A 19640-nucleotide genomic window follows, 5' to 3' on the forward strand; every position below is an offset into this window, starting at 1 on the left:
TCTTACGTACTAACTGGCTATTTACTACCTTCTATAATTTTCAGATCTCTTACCACAATACCATCTTTCCTATCATATCCCCACAATCCCATTCTTTCTTCTCCCCTCTCTTCGTAAAACTTTGTAGTAGTTTACCTTCCTTTTTCAACCTTTTTCACCACTGATTAACTCATTGCTATTCTCTTTCCCTCACCTATAGCTAGCCTCTAACTTCCTATCCTTGCCACCCAATTTCCTATTATTTTCCTCTCACCATTCTCCCAAACCCTTTAAATTCATAATTTGTTTTTTTGCTAGTAGTACTTTGTTTTTTATTTAGTGATTTGATAATTAATGATTCACAAATGGTACCATTCTTGATTTTTTTTTTTTAAATCCATGACCAATGAATATTATTTTCTTTTTGTTTTCTATATAATTTACCATTTTAGTTAGGATTACTAAATTGAAGGTAAAATATTGATATTTACTTTTTTACTTTTAGTAGGGTTGGTGATGTTTCCTCTTTATTTATCTTTACATTAATAGATTTCAAATCAAATTCATATATAAGTGGGTCACTTCTTACTTTTTAAATTCAAAAGACAAGAAATGATATATAACAATTTAAAAAATTCAAAATTCTATAAAAAAAGAATGAAGAGTTATAAGCATTCTGATTTAACCATTCTAAAAACCCTTCCTGCAATACATATATATATATCTGTATATGTGGATGTCTTCCCATTTTGTTCCCTCACCAAATTTATTCTCATTCGTCATCCACCCAAACCAAAAGGAGGGAGAAAAAATAATATTACGTGTCATAGCCTAATCAAGGAGAAAATCCACCTATATGTCAATCAATTTACTATTATAAAATTCCTAATCACATATGCTATATATAGAAAGCTCCCAGGTCTAGGTAAATTACGCCAAAAAACCAGTTCAACTTCTCGAAGCTGTGGGCAAAATGACTTGGTTTGGAAGCAATTCATTGTATAGGTACCTATTCTATTTGTTAGTCAGGCAATTTAAGAATTTTTAGAAATTTTAGGGCCACAATAGGAAATTTAAGAGAGCATGTTATGTAAATTATCCAAAATGACAGGCTGCAATCTAGTCGCAAACCAAATTTGGTTGGAGAGTAAAGGGAACAGATTGTATGGAAAAAGGAGGGGGAAAGAGAGAGGGCCTGGTTATATGGCTGATGAAGAAAAAGGTGTTAATGTGTAGGTATTTTGGTGTGTCTGTTTTATGGATGGTGTTTGATTTTTTTTTTTTCTTTTTAGTGTTTTAGAGAGGGTTACTATAGATATATTTTGGTTATTCAAAGGCAAACCAAGTTAATTAGCCATCATACTAAATGCACAAAATGCAAATTATCATAAAGGAATAGGAGCAGTACAATTATACAAAATCAATCACTAATTGTTGTAATTGAATTAAATTTATTTTTAATATTTTAAAATTAATGGGTTTGACTTAAATATCTTTTACTGGTTATTAATACACAGGTCTAGGATTGCTTTTTATATTTTCTATGGATCGAATTATTTTATGCACAATATTATGAGTAAATCTTATATATATTGACAATGCATACACTATCATCGTTGGATCTATGACACATGTGCACAAATTGAATTTCAAATTCAAATTTTATATAATTGTCGTTCATCCAACGCTGATAGTGTAGAAATTATTATATTGACATATAATAGATAGATCAAATTTGACTTGAAATTACCCATATATGTAAATGTACATAAATTTTTCTTATGATCTCATAGTACCGTTTTTATTTTGTGGAATCAGAACATACAACCTACAGTTAAAAATTAACCCAATGTTAGAAAATAATTAACACATTCCACTAAATTGTTTTTATACCTTTTTATATATAATTTATTTTCATAAATTTGGAAATAAAATAATACCTCTTCATAATTGTATAAACCAACTCATACCCCAAGAAATTTTTTTGTGTGATTCCCCAAAGTCTAGGTTGTTTGTACGAATGGCAATTGGGGTAAATACCCGCGGGAGGTTAATGGGTGAGGCGGGAAATAAAACTCATCCCTCGTTAAAAAAAGAGTTGGGGGATGAGATACTATACCCCCGCCCTGTCCCCTGCTTATATAAAGTTTATATATATATATATATATATTATTAGTTATACTAAATTACTAATTACACTTTTACTAATAATATATTTTGGCTAATTATAAACTTTTTCCGGGTGGGGGGAACGGGTGACGAGGGCCGGCGGGTGGGTCCTTTGCCATTCCTAGTTGTTTGGATTGTATTTTGTAGAGAGCTTTTGGGGAAAAAATTATCGTAATATTTTGGGATGTGATATGTGTGAAATGAAGAGTTGATTTGGAAATATGTAAAAAAGTTATTTACTAAAAATAGAAAATTTTTCTCCAAATAAAATAGCAGTTCAAAACAACACCTGATCGAATCTCATATTGAAGTTTCTCTAAGTAGCTCCTCTAATTTATCAATGTTTGATTACTAAACTTTTTTCTTTGGGGGGTGTCAATTGAAACTTGAAACTCGAGCATTGTTTTCTTTTTATAAGCACAAATTAAAACACGAACGCATCAAAAGCCAACGACTATGGACATGGGCTTAATTGAAAGTTGAAACAATCTTAATGCTACTCTGGAATTCCAAAGGGAAAATTGCACTTTTGAGAAGGGCCATACCTGTGTATTGTGTCAGGCCAAATTGAACTCAACCCTTCAAGCTTTCACAGTTTTCAATTTTGTGATTCAAACTTGAAGCGCAAAATGTCTTTTTTGACTGAAACTTGAATGAGACATTTTAGTCGCAATTTACCATTTCTATTTCGATATAATCCTACGTTGTCTTGCAAGTTGCAATGAACATTTTGTACATTCTCCCGCCAGTTTGCGATGATCAAATGCCTTTCCCTTTCAATCCAGGCCGTCCTTTTTAAAAGACGGTTATCCTTTCTAACCACTCCCTCCATAACTAGACCTCGCGGTTCACTTCCAACACGAGAATCTGCAGCTCGTTCTGCCTGTTCACAATTAACCCACAAGTTTATCTCCAGTGAACTGAAACACTCAGCAAAATTCAATCTTTTTCATCAAGGGAAACAGCTGCATGGCCATATTATAAAACTGGGATATCAGAATATGCTGCCATTACAAAATCTGCTCTTAAATTTTTATCTCAATTGCAAATGTGTATCCAATGCTCATCAGCTGTTCGGTGAAATGATTGTTAGAAACATAATCACCTGGAATACAATGATATGTGGCATTGCAACCGAGTTTAGCTATTTCAAATCAAATTTTGATCTAGGTATTTGTTACTTTGGCAGAATGTTGACGGGAGAAGTCAGACCAGATTGGATTACGTTTAGGGGTCTATTTCGTTTGTGTGTAGATACTAATAACGTTGAGACGAGTCAAGTGTTGCATTGCTTTGTAATGAAGTTGGGCCTGTGTGATGATCTTTTTTTAAGTAGTGCTCTTGTAGATATGTATGGAAAACTTAGGCTTGTTGAAGAGGCTAGGCATGTTTTCATTTTTATTAAACAGAAAGACTTGGTGCTTTGGAATACGTTAGTTTCCTGCTATGTACTTAATTCTTTTGAGGATGAGGCACTGAGACTGTACAAAGTAATGAGGTCTGAGGGGTTAACAGGTGACGAGTTTACATTCACAAGTTTGCTTAATTCTTGCGCTAGTTTTGGAAATTGTCAATTGGGCAGGGGCATCCATGGGACTCTAGTTAAACTTAGCTTTGATTTGGATGTTCTGGTGGCTAGTTCACTTGTTGATATGTATGCAAAGAATGAAAGTTTAGTTGATGCTCGAAAGGTTTTTGATATGATGATCTCAAAAAATGTGGTTTCTTGGAACACTATGATTGTTGGTTATGGACAATATGGTGATGGGGTTCAGGCTATGAAACTTGTTAACAAAATGTTTCAGGAAGATTTCCATCCGGATGAGCTGACTTTGGCTAGCGTCTTCATTTCATGTGGTATATTAGCCATGGTTGGTGAAATCACACAAGTTCATGCATATACTGTAAAGAATGGTTTGTCATCTTTAACATCAATTGCTAATGCAATGATTAGTGGATACTCCAAGTGTGGTAGCATTGTTTCTGCCTTGCAAGCTTTTAGGTCAATTTTAGAGCCTGACCTTGTCTCATGGACATCTATGATTGGAGCCTATGGATTCCATGGTTTTCCACACGAAGCTACTGAACTTTTTAAGAGGATGTTATCTAATGGTGTGAAGCCAGATCGAATTGCATTTCTTGAGGTTCTGTCCTCCTGTGGCCATGGTGGATTGGTCAATGAGGGGTTACAGTACTTCGCTCTGATGACTGATGTCTATAAACTAGTTCCAGATCCAGAGCATTATGCTTGTCTTGTTGATCTTCTTGGAAGAGTTGGGCTTTTGAAGGAGGCTTTTGATGTTTTGACCTCAATACCAGTGGAACATTGTTCGGATGCTATGGGGGCCTTCCTTGGTGCTTGTAAGGTACATGGGAACCTAGGATTAGCAGAATGGGCAGCTGAAAAGCTGTTTACTTTGGAGCCAAAAAGGGCTGTAAATTATACTCTCTTGTCAAACATGTATGCTTCAAATGGAGCCTGGTCTGATGTAGCCACAATTCGTAGATTGATGAGGGAGATGTGTTATCCTAAAGCTCCTGGTTGTAGCTGGATGGAGATTGGCGGGAAGGTATATTCATTTGTCTCAGGTGACAAGTCCCACCCGCATGCTAGAATGGTTTATTCCATATTGGGACATCTTTATGAGCTAATGAAAGTAGAAGTGAAAGAATCCACAGAGATCTTCAATTCGTTGTTCTTAAATTGAAGCATTCTGCTGATTTTGTGCCATTGTTGAGAATAAGTAGTTGAAAAGTGACTGTCCATTGGAGATTGGTTTATATCTACCAGTACAAAGAAAAGAATTTGCAGGATTTATAAGGTAAAGAAAGCTCTATCTTAGTACCGCTAACAGAGCCTGCAAGTCATAAGCTTGAAACCATTTCTGGTTAACTAAATTCCATCACCATGTTATAACGTGCAGTTTTCATAGTGTTGGATCACTTTTTATGCTCGAGGGTGCATGAACTATCACTTTTTTCTTCCATATTCTTTACGCATTCGTCTTATTTTGTCATAGTGGAATCATTTATTCTTCTGACTTTCTATGCAACTTCCAGTTCATCTTTTTTCATTTTTTGTACCTTCCATTATGTCTGCTGACTTTCTTGTGCTTAACAATTACTTCCTGTTTTGATCAAATATCTACAAGCATGACCTCATATGGAAGCGGATTCCCTTATATTTTGTGAAGGAAATACAATAGTAAGTTAAAACTAATACTGCTTTACTCACAATCCCCTTTCTGTATTATGATCTTGTAGGTGCCATGTATTTTGCATTGGCCCACCATTAAGAGCTGGATGTCCTGGTCCTTACATTCATGTTATTTGTAACTGACCCGATACTTCCACCTTTTTCTTAAATATTCACTACTAGTTAGAAGCCAAGGATTGTCTCATGTGATTGATGATCTCTTTTACCTAGTCATTTTCTTGGGCTGTAGAATCACCTCTAGGTATTAACTGTGTGCAAGAAGATCCATGGCAATGGATGTTCCTCAGGATTTGAGGTTTACTTCTTCTGTTCCTCATAGGTGGCATTTCCTTGCGAGCTATTACAGTTGCTCATCATATATTATCTATTACGGGAGAGGAGATATCCATATCAATTGGGCTACCATTGTTGTTTGTCTTTAACTTCTTCACGTCTTTTCGAGCCAACTGCCGGAGTTCTCTTTGAATCTTGATTATATTGCCAACTTGTAATTTCTTGAATTGGTTTGCAAGTATTACTTTCAACTAACTGTGATTTTGACAGAGCTAATTGAGACCCTTGATCTGACAATTCCATTGTTTGTTTTTATTTTCCACACTAATCAAGGATGAACCAGCTATTTTCAGAACCTCATGTGTGTTTTGAAGCTTTTTTTTTTTTTTTTTTTTTTTTGTGAAGCTTAATTATGTAAAAAACGATGGCTCCAATGTAATTGGCCGACCCTCATGGCGTGGACCTTTCTTTAAGGAAATGCATGCTATTCCAGAAGCATTTATTAGTGTGTATTATGTCAAGGCCTGCTCCTTTTACTTGGGTCTCTGTCTTCCCCGACAGCATAGTAAGTGGTTGACTTTGACATTTTGCTAACCTTTGGGTGGGTTCCAAATGTTTTTGCACTCAACCGTGTACGGAAGAATAAAGAATTGCAAATACCAGACTTGCAATATATATATAAAAAAATATATATATATATAGTTATATAGAGAGAGAGAGAGAGAGTAAAGACAAATTTATTACTATATGCATCAGAGAGAAAATTTTTCATTGAGAAGGCGGCAGTTTGAAAAAGTAAGTCCAGAGAACAGCAGAGCAGTGCTCGTGGAAAATGTTCTAAGAAAAATAGAAGGCCCAGCACCAATCAACGCCGGGCAGAAAGGGAGCAGATGACTTGCCAATGCATTTGTTTACCAGATCTCCTGTTTCTCATGTAGCAACAAAAAAAATTATTATTGGTTGGACTTTTAAGATGGAACTTTTAGCAAGTGATCTAGATAATCCAAACTCCCAAGTCAAGGTATCATTTGGCTCCTGTGCCTGATGCTAGGTCTTGAATGATTTGTTTCCTGAATTGGAAAAAATCATGCTAATCCGAAAAGGGTTTTCGACCGGATTGTTATTTTTTAGAGTTTTTATATAAGAAAAAAATTATACCGTAAAGATCAGAGATAAATGTGTTCAGAAGAATACATATAAATCTTTTAAGAAAAAATAATGATCTAAACAAGATAGCGGACTTCTAACCAATATGGAAATTGCATCATAAATTGAATAAAGTTACAGAAAAAAAATGCATATATACATCTTGCAAATGCACAGAGTTCGACATGAAAAATCTGTAAGAATCATCATCCTCTCGGGGGATCGGTGGGGCTCGCTCTCCCCGGGCGATGGGAATAGTGGCACAGACGGTATTACCAGTCCGGAGTAACCGATACCCAGCGATAAAAAAAAAAAAAAAATCATCATGCTCTTGTGGATGGTGGCCATGTCATTATGCTGTAGCAGTAAGATGTTGGCATTCAAATTGGGGATTAAGCAACTGAGAAATCAAGTTGGGTTCTCCAATAATTGCCTCGGGAACATGGGTCCCCAGTTGATACTTGAGAGATGCAAATCTATACAAGTTTCAAATACAATCTGCACATGATTGGCCCGCGGCCTCGTCCGCCCACTAAACAGGAGAACAAGTGTTATTAGGCGGGCATCGCTAATCAAGAATAGCACATCTTCAACACAAAACTTGGCAAATTTGCAACTGACTACTGCTGGTTTTCTCAACTGCAGGTGACCGCCTAATAAGTAGTGACAGCAATATTCTGATTTGACAAATCAAAGCTCTCATTTATTGAAGATAATTGTGTGGATGGAGTGCAAGATATCTCCAATCTAGCCACAAACATCAATAATCCAAAAAAAAAAAAAGAGGTATATATTCCTAAATAAATTTTTTCGTTTCTCACTTTATAAGATTGAGAATTCCATAAGATATCTATTTTAATACTACTTATATTTTACATAAATATAGAAACAGGTACGGGATACATACAGATTCTTTAAGTTATAGAGCTAAAATTTTGTTAAGGTTTTGCATTCAAGGCAATCAAATTCATATCATATTTTGATCCATATCAACTGAAAAAACTATCTAAAAATTCAATCTGTAAGTTCACTTTGATCAACTAAATCTATCTATATTCATTTTTAAAAACATTTTTTAAAGGAAGAACATCATCGAAGGGAGATGTGCTTGGTGAGTTTGACCTTAGTTTAATTTAGGAACTAAAATATGGTAAAAACAAATATAGGTGGTGTCATTATGAATGCCCTTAAAAAGTGAAGGACTGCTAGAGAAAAACAAAAGTCATAATAGTGGTTCAAGCAAGACCAATTATATCTTCTACTACGTAATTTCTTGTACAAAGCTCTTACTACAACTGCCCGCCATTTTCTAACGCGGACGAGAGACAGCCATGAAAAGTCCCACCTCACACCACCCTCGCCGCCGGTGGGACCTCTCTAGCTCCGGCTCAGCTGGGTCCGGAACTCCCGACCGACCAAGTATTTCCCCGACGTCTACCTACTCATCATCCTCTAATTCCTCCAACACTAAGTCAAACTCCGACAAGAACCCCGTCAAGGTCGCCGCCAGGACGTTCGCCGGAGCCTTCATCGCTTGCTTCACTCCTCCGGAGAAAGTCGATACTAATAATAGTTTAGGCAGCTTTGGTAAGTCTGCTGCTGATTTTACTACTAGTATACTTCTCCTTGACAAATTAAGCTTTTTTATATAATGGTACTACTATTTAAATTACTCATGTGTTGACCATAGTTTATTGGAGTTGACTCTGAGGTCTTCAAATATCGGATAATATATGGGTTTTAAGAGTGATTAAGTGCTTGTGCTTTGTGAAGAGCTTTTTTTTTTCTTGGATCTTGGGAGATTTAAGAAAGTGTTTTGAGGATTATGGGTTGGATTTCTCTTTTTTCAAATTTGATTACTGCCATTCTAGAAAAAGAAGAACATTTTGACAAAATTAATTAGTCTTGTTGGACCCTTCAATGTCTGGACGAAGAAAAACCAACTGCTCGAGAGATGTAGTAGTACTGCATTTCACCTTGGTTGAAACTTAAATAAGCTGATTGCAGCTTGATTTTTTTTTCAGGAAAAACAGAGGACGAATTTTAAGGCAATTTAAGTCTGCATCTTTATTTTTCATAGTTGGTTATAAAGGACGCATCTTTGGATGTATGTTTTCATAACTTGTTAGAGCAATCCCTTTATTGAGCAACATTATAATGTCTGACATTGTATTTTTAAATCTTTGAAAAGCCAAAGCAATTCACCTGTAACTACAGGCATTTAAGAGAAGCACTTTTGCTGAACTTTTCTGTTTGTTTTTTAGTTTAGTTGCTTTTTCTTCTTATCTTTATATTCAGAGAACACTTGAATTACCTGGTAGATGATCTTGTTTAAGGCCTTATCTGCTCATGTTAAATCAATGTTAAGAACTTGAGAATTAAGAGCTCCCTTGCACAATGTCGAAATCAAAGCTTAGTCCTGTGGTCTTTTTTGTATTCGGATGCGTCAGATGCTTCTTCCGGTTCTGGCAGTGAGACGAGACGTCGAGGCATTTATGCCACTTCAAACAATTCGACGCACGCCAGAGGGTCCGGGAGAGTAAAATTCACTGTGGATGAAATCTACAAGGCGACCAAGAATTTCTCCCCCACCTTGAAAATTGGACAGGGTGGCTTTGGGACAGTCTACAAGGGCCGACTTGAAGATGGAAATCTCGTCGCTATCAAGCGTGCTAAATCGGTGCATTCCTCTGCAATATTCCTTCCTTTCTCTGTGTTGACCTAGTAAAAATTGTCCTCATTGTATATGATTCCTACATGTTTCTTGTAGGGTGTACATGACAAGAATTCTGGAGCTGAGTTTCGAAGTGAGGTACGAACCCTGGAGAAAGTGGAGCATCTAAATCTAGTCAAGTTTTATGGATATTTGGAGCATGAGGAGGAAAGGATTATTGTTGTTGAATATGTTCCCAATGGAACCCTTAGAGAACATTTAGATTGTAAGTTGGTTCTCTCCTACTCTGTCTGCCCGTCTTTCGCTATTTCTGGTTTTCCATTTATACGCTAGTAGATTTAACTAGCGTCCATATCTTCTTTCCTCTTGCGCTGATATTTGTTAAATCCTTAATTGCTAAAATCCCCTGCTATTGACTGGTAATATAGGTATGCAAGGGAATGTACTTGAATTCGCTGCCCGACTTGATGTCGCAATAGACGTGGCTCACGCTGTTACATATCTGCATATGTACACAGGTAAGCTTCGGATTCTTGATGAATATTTAAATCTTTTCTCCAGGCCGTACAGATTTTCATTGATTTTTGGCAGCATTCTGAGCATCTCACATCTATTGTAGCACAATCATGACTCTTTTGTATGAATGCAGATCACCCCATCATCCACAGAGACATCAAATCCTCCAATATTCTCCTCACTGAAAATCTTCGAGCTAAGGTAGCTGACTTTGGCTTTGCAAGGCTGGCAGCCGACAGTGAAGCCGGAGAAACACACGTTTCAACTCAAGTTAAAGGAACTGCTGGCTACTTGGATCCTGAATATCTGAAAACCTTCCAACTTACTGAGAAAAGTGATGTTTATTCATTTGGGGTGCTGCTGGTGGAGCTGGTCACAGGCAGGCGCCCCATTGAGCCAAAACGCGAATTAAAAGAGCGTATAACAGCTAGATGGGTATGATGTTTCCCCTACATTATTTCTGGCATGGCTTGTTTTGCTTTTTAGCGTTCTTTAGAATCAACACCAACTAATTTTCATTTCTTTGAGCATATCTGATTGGAATGAACTAATTGCAGGCATTGAAGAAGTTCACTGAAGGAGATGCTATATTGACTTTGGATCCGAGACTTGAAAGATCTGCAGCAGCTAATTTAGCCATAGAAAAGATTCTTGAATTAGCCTTGCAATGTCTGGCTCCTAATCGACGCAGTCGTCCTTCAATGAGGAAGTGTGCAGAGATACTGTGGGGTATCCGCAAGGATTACAGAGAACTATTAGACTCGGATCGCTCTTCTGATTCTCAGAGCAGCTATACCATCAGAGGAGATTGAGCAGTATATGCATAAATATGATTCCTGGCCACAATTTTCGTATAGATCTTCCACTTTTGATCAGATTAAGTTGCAATCTGTAAATGCCAAGAAAATTCCTTTTCATTTCTTTTGAAAAGCCGATAATCACCACAAAATCTAGGTAGCGTGGCCAATGAAGAAATTTTCATCATCCGAAATTTGGCCATATTACATGATTTTTATAATGTTTTCAATTTTTCGCTTTGTGTAAATTCAGCTTACGGAAAAAGAATCAACAAGTGTGTAATTGCCCTTTAAATTCTAGTACATATTGTTTTTATCGTTTTTGTTGTTGGTTTAAAATTGCCTCCTCAGCAGTATCTCTCTCTGTCTCTCCCTCTCCCTCTACTATTATTTGAAACAACAAATGTTTATTTTCTTCTCATTTCACTACCATAATATTCGATTCAATTCAATTTCTTTTTGGTCCAATTTTGGTTAAGCTCAATCTTAACCTGCCTATTACATTATATAAATTTATAAAGATTCCATCAGAACAAAATAGGAGGTGAAAATCTGTAGGGGATGTCTATTCTATCTGCTGCTCTGATTGTAAACGTTGCTGTACTGTGTATTCACTATCTTTTGATTTATTGTACAGTTTCTCGTGTACAGTTTTTTCCTCTGCCACACCACACTGATGCCTAAACCAGTCAGCCTCCAGTATGCTGAACTATGTACAATTTGGATGGTAGCTAAGGCAATGCCTCCCTACAAACAGATGCCTAGTTGAGTGGAAAAAATCTTCATCCTCTTGATAAACTGCTAAGATCCACATGAAAACAAGAGTTAGCTGATGCAGTAAAACTGCTTTGTATAGACGGTAAGAGGGCTGTTGCTCTGTTTCTAGACTTCAAATCAAAAGGTGCAGAATGAAAAGTACCTAACTGCTGCTATCTCCCCGTTCGCTCCAGTGAATGAATTTTGTCGAGTTAGCACATAGCTCCTGTCTGAGGGATCTTTTGCTTTTGAACAGAGGAAAAGGAAGGAAGAAGTATATATGGAGACGTGCCATATGCTGCAGAGCATTTTGCATCAACAACCAGAGAGAATTAAGGGGGAAAAGAGGGAGAAGCAGACAGACATTGTAGAGAATCCATCATACCTGTGCCAAATCCAGTAGGTTTGGCTATTTTCCAGTTTCCAGCTTATTGCAGCCATCGCTAAGGCAACGAACCCTGCTATAACAAAGCCCCACCGATATCGTCTTAGAAGCGTGTCAACAAGATTACGTATCCATTCCTTTATGGCTGATCTGCAAGTAACAAAAATGTTGATTACATCAGCAAAATTGAAGTGTTTTCTGTATCTGTAATTCACAAGCTGCCAGGAGGCATTAAGCTTCACAAAATGCAGTATCAATCAAATATCCCACTTCCTCCTAGGGGTAGGTGAAAGGGATAACTTCTAGTCTTCTGATACCAGCAGTAAGCAAATTGCTTGACTCAAGAGCAATAGCCGCTTATTTTGCATTTATATATGAGTTCTATACTCCCAAATAAACCTAAATGTGCCCATAACTTCCTGTTTCAATTGTGAAATAGTTCAGCCAGGCCTGACACAGAACAATATAAAAGACCTCGATAAAAATGATTTACCTATCAACCAAATTCAGATGGAACTGAGCCGAACAGGCAAACGATCTATAGTGAGTACAAAGCTCAATCAGCCACCCAGCAATAAGACCCAAAGTCCCAATGGCTAAAACAAGAACGATGTTTGAGGATCTACAAACAATAAAATGAAGGTTAGAAACCCAATAGAATCGTAAGAATACAAGGAAATAAAAGAAATACACTACCGTGTTGGACCAGTTTCAGCCATAAGGGCCGTTACTATTGCAACAATTGTGTGAATCGTCCTCTTTGAAGTTTCATTAATAGCAGCTAGGTACACAAAAGTGCTGACAACCGCCATGAATGAAAGCCAGAAATCCATAAACTATAAACACAAACACAAATTTATGACGACAATAATCAAAATCACGTCTCAAGAGTCCACCAGTACACTCAAATAAGAAGCCAGAAAATACCTGCAAGACATGAAATGTTAATGCACACCAGGTTCCTACATCACAAGCATGATACAGCCCACTTGAGATCCCACTAGATGTGAAAAGAACCCATTCAGCAAATGCCTGCAGCAAAATGCAGAATTTTAACTTTTAATACAGAAATGAAGAGAGACAGAATTTTTTAGCTGTTCACAGTTGATTAAACTGAAAAACAAAAAATGAGCCCATATGCTGATGAACTGGAAAAGGCTTGTTGTTTTTTCTCATTATTCAGGCTGATATACTTAGGTCAGTGGGGAAAATTAAAGAGAAAAACTCTGTTAATTTCCAGATGAGCTATCACTACCTTATGGCGGAGGGCCCAGTAAGCGGGAAGCACAGCTGCAGCATTGGATGCAATGAGGGAAATTGATTGCCATATGCGCCCTACATGATTTTTCAGCAATTTTCCTTTAAAAGACCCATTATATAGCATTGTTAACTACTAGCTTTTAAATTGAGATGAATATCAATCATTAGCTATAAGATACATGTCGCATCCTAATCTTACACACAACAAATTGCATGTAAAAATTGCAAAGGCAATCAAGAGATTGAAGATATACATAAGATACAATTTGAGACTTTGACAGAGCCAGAGCATTAACAAGGAACAAGTACTGCATAAACATATGCATATGGATGATACATATACATATTCTGACCAAATGTAGGCCCACAAAAAGACAATAAAAGAAAAACTTTTGATGATTTGAACATAACACAAGTGACAAGGACATTCGGGGCAACCACTTGTGCAGCCAAAGTGCAGCTCAAGTACATTATGCAATCCTCTGTGCAAGGAATCTAGTTATAAGATTGCAAACAGTGTGAATCTCTGGAAGATTTTTGTGCATCCCATTTTTTGGACCTGATGTTTTGCTCCCACATGTACAAGCACCGCTTACAATTTATTGGTATACATGATGTACACTTATAAAACAACTGATGTAAAAAAGGACTAACAGATGTAAAATACATCTGATGTAATAATAATAACGAAGATGATGATATAAAATAAATCAATTATATTATTAGGAATATACAAAAAACTTCCGCCTGCATTTAGGCTCCCTTTGCAAGCAAAATGATTAATCAAAAGCACTGACTCAAAAATGAGCCAAAGGATAGAGTAAAGTCAAAATTTACCTGTGGGCATCATCAAATAGTTCCTAAATTTATGCATTATAAGGAATATCTGTTCATGTCTAGAAAACCTGTTGTGTGAGTATGTATCACTCAATGAGGAACCTCAATTGGAATCTGCCCAAATAAATTGTCATTTTTTTTCCCTCAGAAACTTCTGACTCAATTTCAATGGCCTGAAACCATCTACCAGTCTAAATGAAACACGGAATTTTTTTTTTTGAAACCATCAACCAGTCTAAATGAAACACAGAATTTTTTTTTCTCAAACTCTATGTCATGTTCAACACATAAAACTAGACTTCGAAATATGAAGCTTAATGATAACCAATAAAATGCCAGAAAGACTTCGGAACTGTCATCTTTCATCAAAGAGGAAATCAATTACCTTTATGTGACACCAACTCCACGCTGCAGTCAAAGCCTCCATGGTTACGATCACAAGCACAGTAGCTGGCCAGAAATCATTTCAGATGAGAATTGATCAATAGTTTACTACTAAGCCATTCATTGAGAAGATATTAACCTGTATAGTGACAGCCCACTGGTATCTAAAAGAAATTGACAGTTTCCATGAGCAGAACATTTTTGTGGACATCTCTCTACTGAGATAGACATAGTTGTTTGATATGTGTATCCACTACCAACGGGATTTACTTGCCTCAGTCCAAAATTCCAGATTCCTTCTCTTGGATATAATATATAAAAACCGATTGATTTCTCAGTAGAATCATACAGCTTAAAAAACATGGAACCATTGCTGCTGCTCGTGCTATTTGTGCAGAAATAGTCCCAGTTATCCAGAGAAGGAAATCCTCCATATCTGGCATACATTTCATAACTTATCTTATCATCTGATGTAAGGCGGATATGGATATTTCCTCCAGCAGCACCATAAGGGATGTCTACGAGGAAAAATGTCCAAGCAACATCATTATTTCCTCCATAAGAAGAATTGCTCAAAAGCGGTTCTAAAGGAAAGTTAGCTGAATCTGACAACACCTTCTCACTCAATGGCAAGTAGTAGGATTCAAAAGGGGCAGAAGGATTTTTCCGAAGAACAGTCTGCAAGCAATCATTTTCAGCTTGTAAAGAATATAATCCAGGTGACTTCTTTGAGTCTTCATCAGAAGAAACAAAATCCAGATTATAAGCAACCAGAATAGCTCAAAATCAGGTAACCGAGGGAAAAAACTTTGTAAACAAAATTTCAACTTATTTTTTGTTAAAAAACGTAACTATACAATGGATCAAGGAAGTCAAGCAAGTGTTTTTGAGTAGTCGAGCAACCATTTATGCAGTCTTACCTGAAGCATGTATCTTTTCCATGTACAGTTAGGTCCAGCTTTATCCACAGGACACTGAAGAACTTGCCACTCCAATGAATAACAAACAGCTGTGCTCAGTTCTCGAAGTCCGCCACTGTTTGGAAGACTGACCGGTTGAACAGTAACATACCAACGGCCAAGTTTTGGTGCTGGTATAACTAGAGGGGCTTTGCTGATATTGCCAGAATAATCATGCAACGTATCTAGCGGCATTGCACCATGCCGAGCATAAGACATCAAGATAATCCCACTTGCATTTTTTGTGCTATTTGAATTGAACCTAATATTTGAGGCAGTAATTGTTAGCTCTTCAGAAAATCCCATTACATTCAAAGAGAAGACTTTTGGTCCATTATCCACATGACAAGTCCCATCATCAGCATTTCTGCAAACAACCACATTCTCTGCCACTAGATCAGAAGTTTTGTTACCAGAACTGCTATCGGTTACAACATATCCCTCAGCACACGTAAGCAGATTAACCGTCTGGTTGCAGAATTGGCCAGTCACCATTGGGGCTGTACATCCTTCCACACTCACATTGCAACTAAAAGAGTATGATTGGCCACGATTAATCTGCAGTGAGATTGTTAAAAACAACAAAATTGAATAAGTAGCTGGTGTGCAATTGCATAAGTCATGAAATTGGGACTAAAAAACAGAAGACATGCGAGAGTCATACATGAGAAGAGAAAATAATGTTTTGGTAGACTAAGTGAATATCCAATATGCCAATATAAGAATGTATACCAATATCTGCTATGCAAATATATAGATGTTACCAAGAAGAAAAATCATAGGATTTCTATGTCTAATATGCAGATATATGGCTGTATACCGATATCTATTGTGAATGTAAGTTTGGCGTAAGAAAATTAAGTCATAATACTTCACCACACATCAAAAAGAATTAAAGGGGGAAAGGGTCATAAAAGTTTGCAAGAAACATGTCCTTTGGCTAGCATTTGTTAATAATGTGATATGAGTCATATGACCCCAAGTCTTGGTTAAAGAGCACCTGCTTTTGATCTTGTCCTATGATAGAGAAAAGCCACGTGTAATAACTAATTTTCACCATAAACTATTTGACAAAATCTAGTAAACTAATCACCATTGTCCCATATGCAGTCTTTTGCCAAGAACAAATAAAAGAAGGAAGAATGAACAGAGAATGGATTTCAGTTAAATTCAACGATCATTCCAATTGATTTTCCTTAGTGAATGTATAAATCATGAACTGTGTCAGAATGTAATCTTTATAGTGCAGAGATCAATTAGAATGAAGGCAAATATAAAAGGCTGAATGGAAATTTAAGTTAAAAAATGTTATGAAAACATGGCTAGCAAAGAGAAATGAACCTTAAGAATTGAAGAAAAAAAGTACCATTTTTGACTGTGTCCTTATAGGTCCAATGCCATTGAATAAACCAAAGTACCATACACCAGGAGAAATCTGTAGAAAAACTTTGCAATTTAGACAAATGGTAATAGGGACTATAACGTTAAAAAATGAAAAGTACATTAGACTATTTACACAATAGCCTGGATATTCAACAAACCCTGTCTAACTCTGTTACCTACAAGACACCTTCATATACCAAGACATAAAAAACATATTTTCTGGGTATGAGTACCATATTGATACACAATCAAAGAGAAAAAGGAAAGTATATACACAATATTGGAATAGAAACGGGAGAGTGTCCAAATATTTATCAATGCACTCTCTGATTATACGTAGCAAGTTTATGCCTTGTAGATTTAGAAGAACTAAGATTAAACCTGCTCATTTGTCAATCTCAGAGATATTATCTTCTGCATAGGGTAGCACTGCTCAACAATCTGAAGACCTTGTATTCCTCCAATAGAATCATTCGAGACATAATCGAACACTGTGGAAGATAATATTATAACCTTGAGGAGAATTGACAATAGTTGTGTCAATCAGAAGACAAACTGCTATATTGCAGTTATCATAAGTAATATGAATACAAAAAACACTGGACATCAGGAATATAGCATGTAGAAAGAAATGAAACTTGAAGTCCATCTGAAAATTGAAAGGCGTCAAATAACCTCATAAATGGATGTTGTGAAAGGTCCATGTGAATGATTTTACCATCTTCAGAATTTGCAAAGTAATAATGATGCCAGGTGTACAAAATTTAGTAATCCATTAGTAGGGTGTTGGGGATGTATGTATTGGGTACCAAAACTGGAAAAAGATGATACTCCAATACCAGGAGACAATAAAATCTTTCACCAGGGGCATCATTTTAAGAAAGATACAAAGCAAGCATGCAGCTGGCTTCTAGTTTATGCAAGGTATTCACCAAGCTACAGCAAAGTAAATCAAATAAGAACAAAGGAGGCAATCTAGTTTATTGTGCAAAAAGTGTAACTGACGAACACTGACCAAAGCATGTACATGAATGTGCCCTTTGAAGAAAAGTATTGCTTAAAAGCTAGTCCTCACATACAAAATAATAGTAAAATAGTTGCTCTCTGTTAGAATATGCTTGTAAATCAAAACTTTACCTAGACCAGTTAGAGAAGTATTATAGAATATGCTTGTAAAATCAAAACTTTACCTAGACCAGTTAGAGAAGTATTATAAACATCAGGCAGGGGGGGGCTCCCTTCACGGAAGCAAATCATTGGAAGATTGCTTGTTGAGGCTTCTCTAATGTTCCTCAGATCCTGCGAATACTTAGATTCACATATTTGGACATGCCACAAGATTCAAGACACCAGAAGAAAAAGCATTTGAAGGAAAAGCCTGTCGTATTTAAGTAGAAAATACAAAACGCAAGACATAATAAAACTTGGATTCAAGCACAACAGAAATATTAACACGCTTACACTACTAAAAAGCCTTAAATAGCACACTTACAAGGTCTACATCTGATTCTAAATTTATTGACATCGAAGAGAACCATGGCGGCAAATTCACTGCAAGAAATCCCAGAAATTAAAACTGACCAGAGGTAACATGAACAAGTAAACACATTCTTTCAAGTACAATATATTATTCCTTTCTGACTTCTCAAAATGCAAGTATTCATGCTGCATTTTAGAGAGTGCAAGCAAATAAGAATGGAGCAAAATGATTCACAAAAAGTTAATTCCACACACTCTAATTGAAATAAGTAGACAATTAGGAATCCTAAGTTTAATGCTAATCTGCAAGTAAGGGTATTAGTTTGGAGGACTAAAACGCTACAAATCCCGTCTTGGAGAAAATCAAAAGAATAAGCACGAATTGTTCTGATGTCACCGATAATCCAATATTCATACCTAACATGGCATAAAACAACTGACAACTCTTCTTACATCAGTGTTCTGACTCCTAATCATTTAGACAATCAAACTGGGCTTATCAATATGAAACTTATAAGTTAGCCTTTTAAGTTTCAGACAAAATGTAACTCCTAGTAAAATATCAATCATAAAGAGAATTTTGGCAGCCAAAACGGATGAGTCATCATCCAAAACTACCTCTTTTAATCAGGCGCATTCTAGTAGAGAAAGCAACCAGCTAACTTAACCCGAGTGACCAATCTAAAGACACCCTATACAAAAACATGAAGCCTTGGTATTGAAAATCGCTACTTTATACAATTTCCAACCTCTGCTGTCATAAAATTAAGTGGAGAAGCGAGATTTAAAAGTCAAAAAACAAAGGCAGCAGAATGTTTAAACAGCAATTGGTATAAAACCCAAAACCACGCCTACGCAGTCCAGTCAAAAAAAAATTATTAATCAGCAAACGACATCAGAAAAATGATTGAAACTTCGAAGACAATCCTCCAAGCCTAATAATCAGTGATGCTCAAAACTAATAAACCAAAGCAAAAAGATCAAAACTTTTACCTCAGCCCACCAAGCCTGACAATTGATAATTCTAAAACAACAGGATAAAACAGAAAACAATCTAAGTTCAGCGAAAATAATGATCAAATTGTTACCTTTAATATACCGCCAATCGTAAGGTTTAAGTCTAGTTTGAGCATAAGTAAAGCTGGAAATAGTGAAAGTAGAATTAAAACCATCATCACGTCCTCCTCCACCATCATCACCAGCTGGTATTTGTCCAAACTGAAAACAGTGAACTCCAGTACAAATAAGAGCGTATCCTATAAAGAAGGGACACAACAGATTCCGACAAGAAGAACCCAGAATCCAAATTTTGCCCATGTTGTATTTCTCTTTCTTTTTTGATGATTCTCGGTACAGAATCAGAGTGTAATGTGACTACCGAATGTTAAGCAAATTGGGTTTTTTATTACATTATCTTATGTCTGTG

At 36.4% G+C, this 19640-nt stretch overlaps 3 protein-coding genes across 3 annotated transcripts; 2 read left to right on the forward strand and 1 right to left on the reverse strand.

Moving 5' to 3' along the window:
• The first annotated feature begins 3026 nt into the window (after nucleotides 1–3026).
• Nucleotides 3027–5135, forward strand: LOC113763550 (pentatricopeptide repeat-containing protein At2g46050, mitochondrial). The gene has a single exon (XM_027307384.1). The coding sequence runs from the start codon at nucleotides 3150–3152 to the stop codon at nucleotides 4854–4856; it is 1707 nt and encodes a 568-aa protein (XP_027163185.1). The 5' UTR covers nucleotides 3027–3149; the 3' UTR covers nucleotides 4857–5135.
• A 2919-nt stretch (nucleotides 5136–8054) lies between these two features.
• Nucleotides 8055–11089, forward strand: LOC113761173 (calmodulin-binding receptor-like cytoplasmic kinase 2). The gene is made up of 6 exons (XM_027304040.1): nucleotides 8055–8371; nucleotides 9235–9464; nucleotides 9555–9723; nucleotides 9887–9976; nucleotides 10108–10409; nucleotides 10532–11089. Exons 1-6 carry the CDS (start codon nucleotides 8116–8118, stop codon nucleotides 10784–10786), a joined length of 1302 nt encoding a protein of 433 aa, XP_027159841.1. The 5' UTR covers nucleotides 8055–8115; the 3' UTR covers nucleotides 10787–11089.
• Nucleotides 11090–11245: 156 nt separating this feature from the next.
• Nucleotides 11246–19640, reverse strand: LOC113761172. The gene is made up of 15 exons (XM_027304038.1): nucleotides 19303–19640; nucleotides 18228–18286; nucleotides 17926–18034; nucleotides 17117–17226; nucleotides 16719–16787; nucleotides 15314–15910; nucleotides 14533–15071; nucleotides 14395–14459; nucleotides 13168–13247; nucleotides 12840–12944; nucleotides 12609–12748; nucleotides 12406–12534; nucleotides 11913–12062; nucleotides 11696–11825; nucleotides 11246–11569 (listed from the first exon to the last, which is right to left on the reverse strand). Exons 1-15 carry the CDS (start codon nucleotides 19529–19531, stop codon nucleotides 11519–11521), a joined length of 2562 nt encoding a protein of 853 aa, XP_027159839.1. The 5' UTR covers nucleotides 19532–19640; the 3' UTR covers nucleotides 11246–11518.

This window comes from Coffea eugenioides, chromosome 2 (genome assembly GCF_003713205.1).
Source record: "Coffea eugenioides isolate CCC68of chromosome 2, Ceug_1.0, whole genome shotgun sequence".
Classification (NCBI taxonomy): domain Eukaryota; kingdom Viridiplantae; phylum Streptophyta; class Magnoliopsida; order Gentianales; family Rubiaceae; genus Coffea; species Coffea eugenioides.

Bases quoted from the DNA above. Each gene is read 5' to 3' on its own strand.
- LOC113763550 (XM_027307384.1), top strand. From the start codon at position 3,150: ATGCTGCCATTACAAAATCTGCTCTTAAATTTTTATCTCAATTGCAAA.
- LOC113761173 (XM_027304040.1), top strand. From the start codon at position 8,116: ATGAAAAGTCCCACCTCACACCACCCTCGCCGCCGGTGGGACCTCTCT. The intron at 8,372-9,234 runs GTAAGTCTGCTG...CGGATGCGTCAG, and splicing joins TAATAGTTTAGGCAGCTTTG to ATGCTTCTTCCGGTTCTGGC. The intron at 9,977-10,107 runs GTAAGCTTCGGA...GTATGAATGCAG, and splicing joins ATATCTGCATATGTACACAG to ATCACCCCATCATCCACAGA.
- LOC113761172 (XM_027304038.1), bottom strand. From the start codon at position 19,531: ATGGGCAAAATTTGGATTCTGGGTTCTTCTTGTCGGAATCTGTTGTGT. The intron at 18,035-18,227 runs GTAAGTGTGCTA...AAGTATTCGCAG, and splicing joins TAGAATCAGATGTAGACCTT to GATCTGAGGAACATTAGAGA. The intron at 12,749-12,839 runs GTATTTTCTGGC...TTGTGTTTATAG, and splicing joins TAACATTTCATGTCTTGCAG to TTTATGGATTTCTGGCTTTC.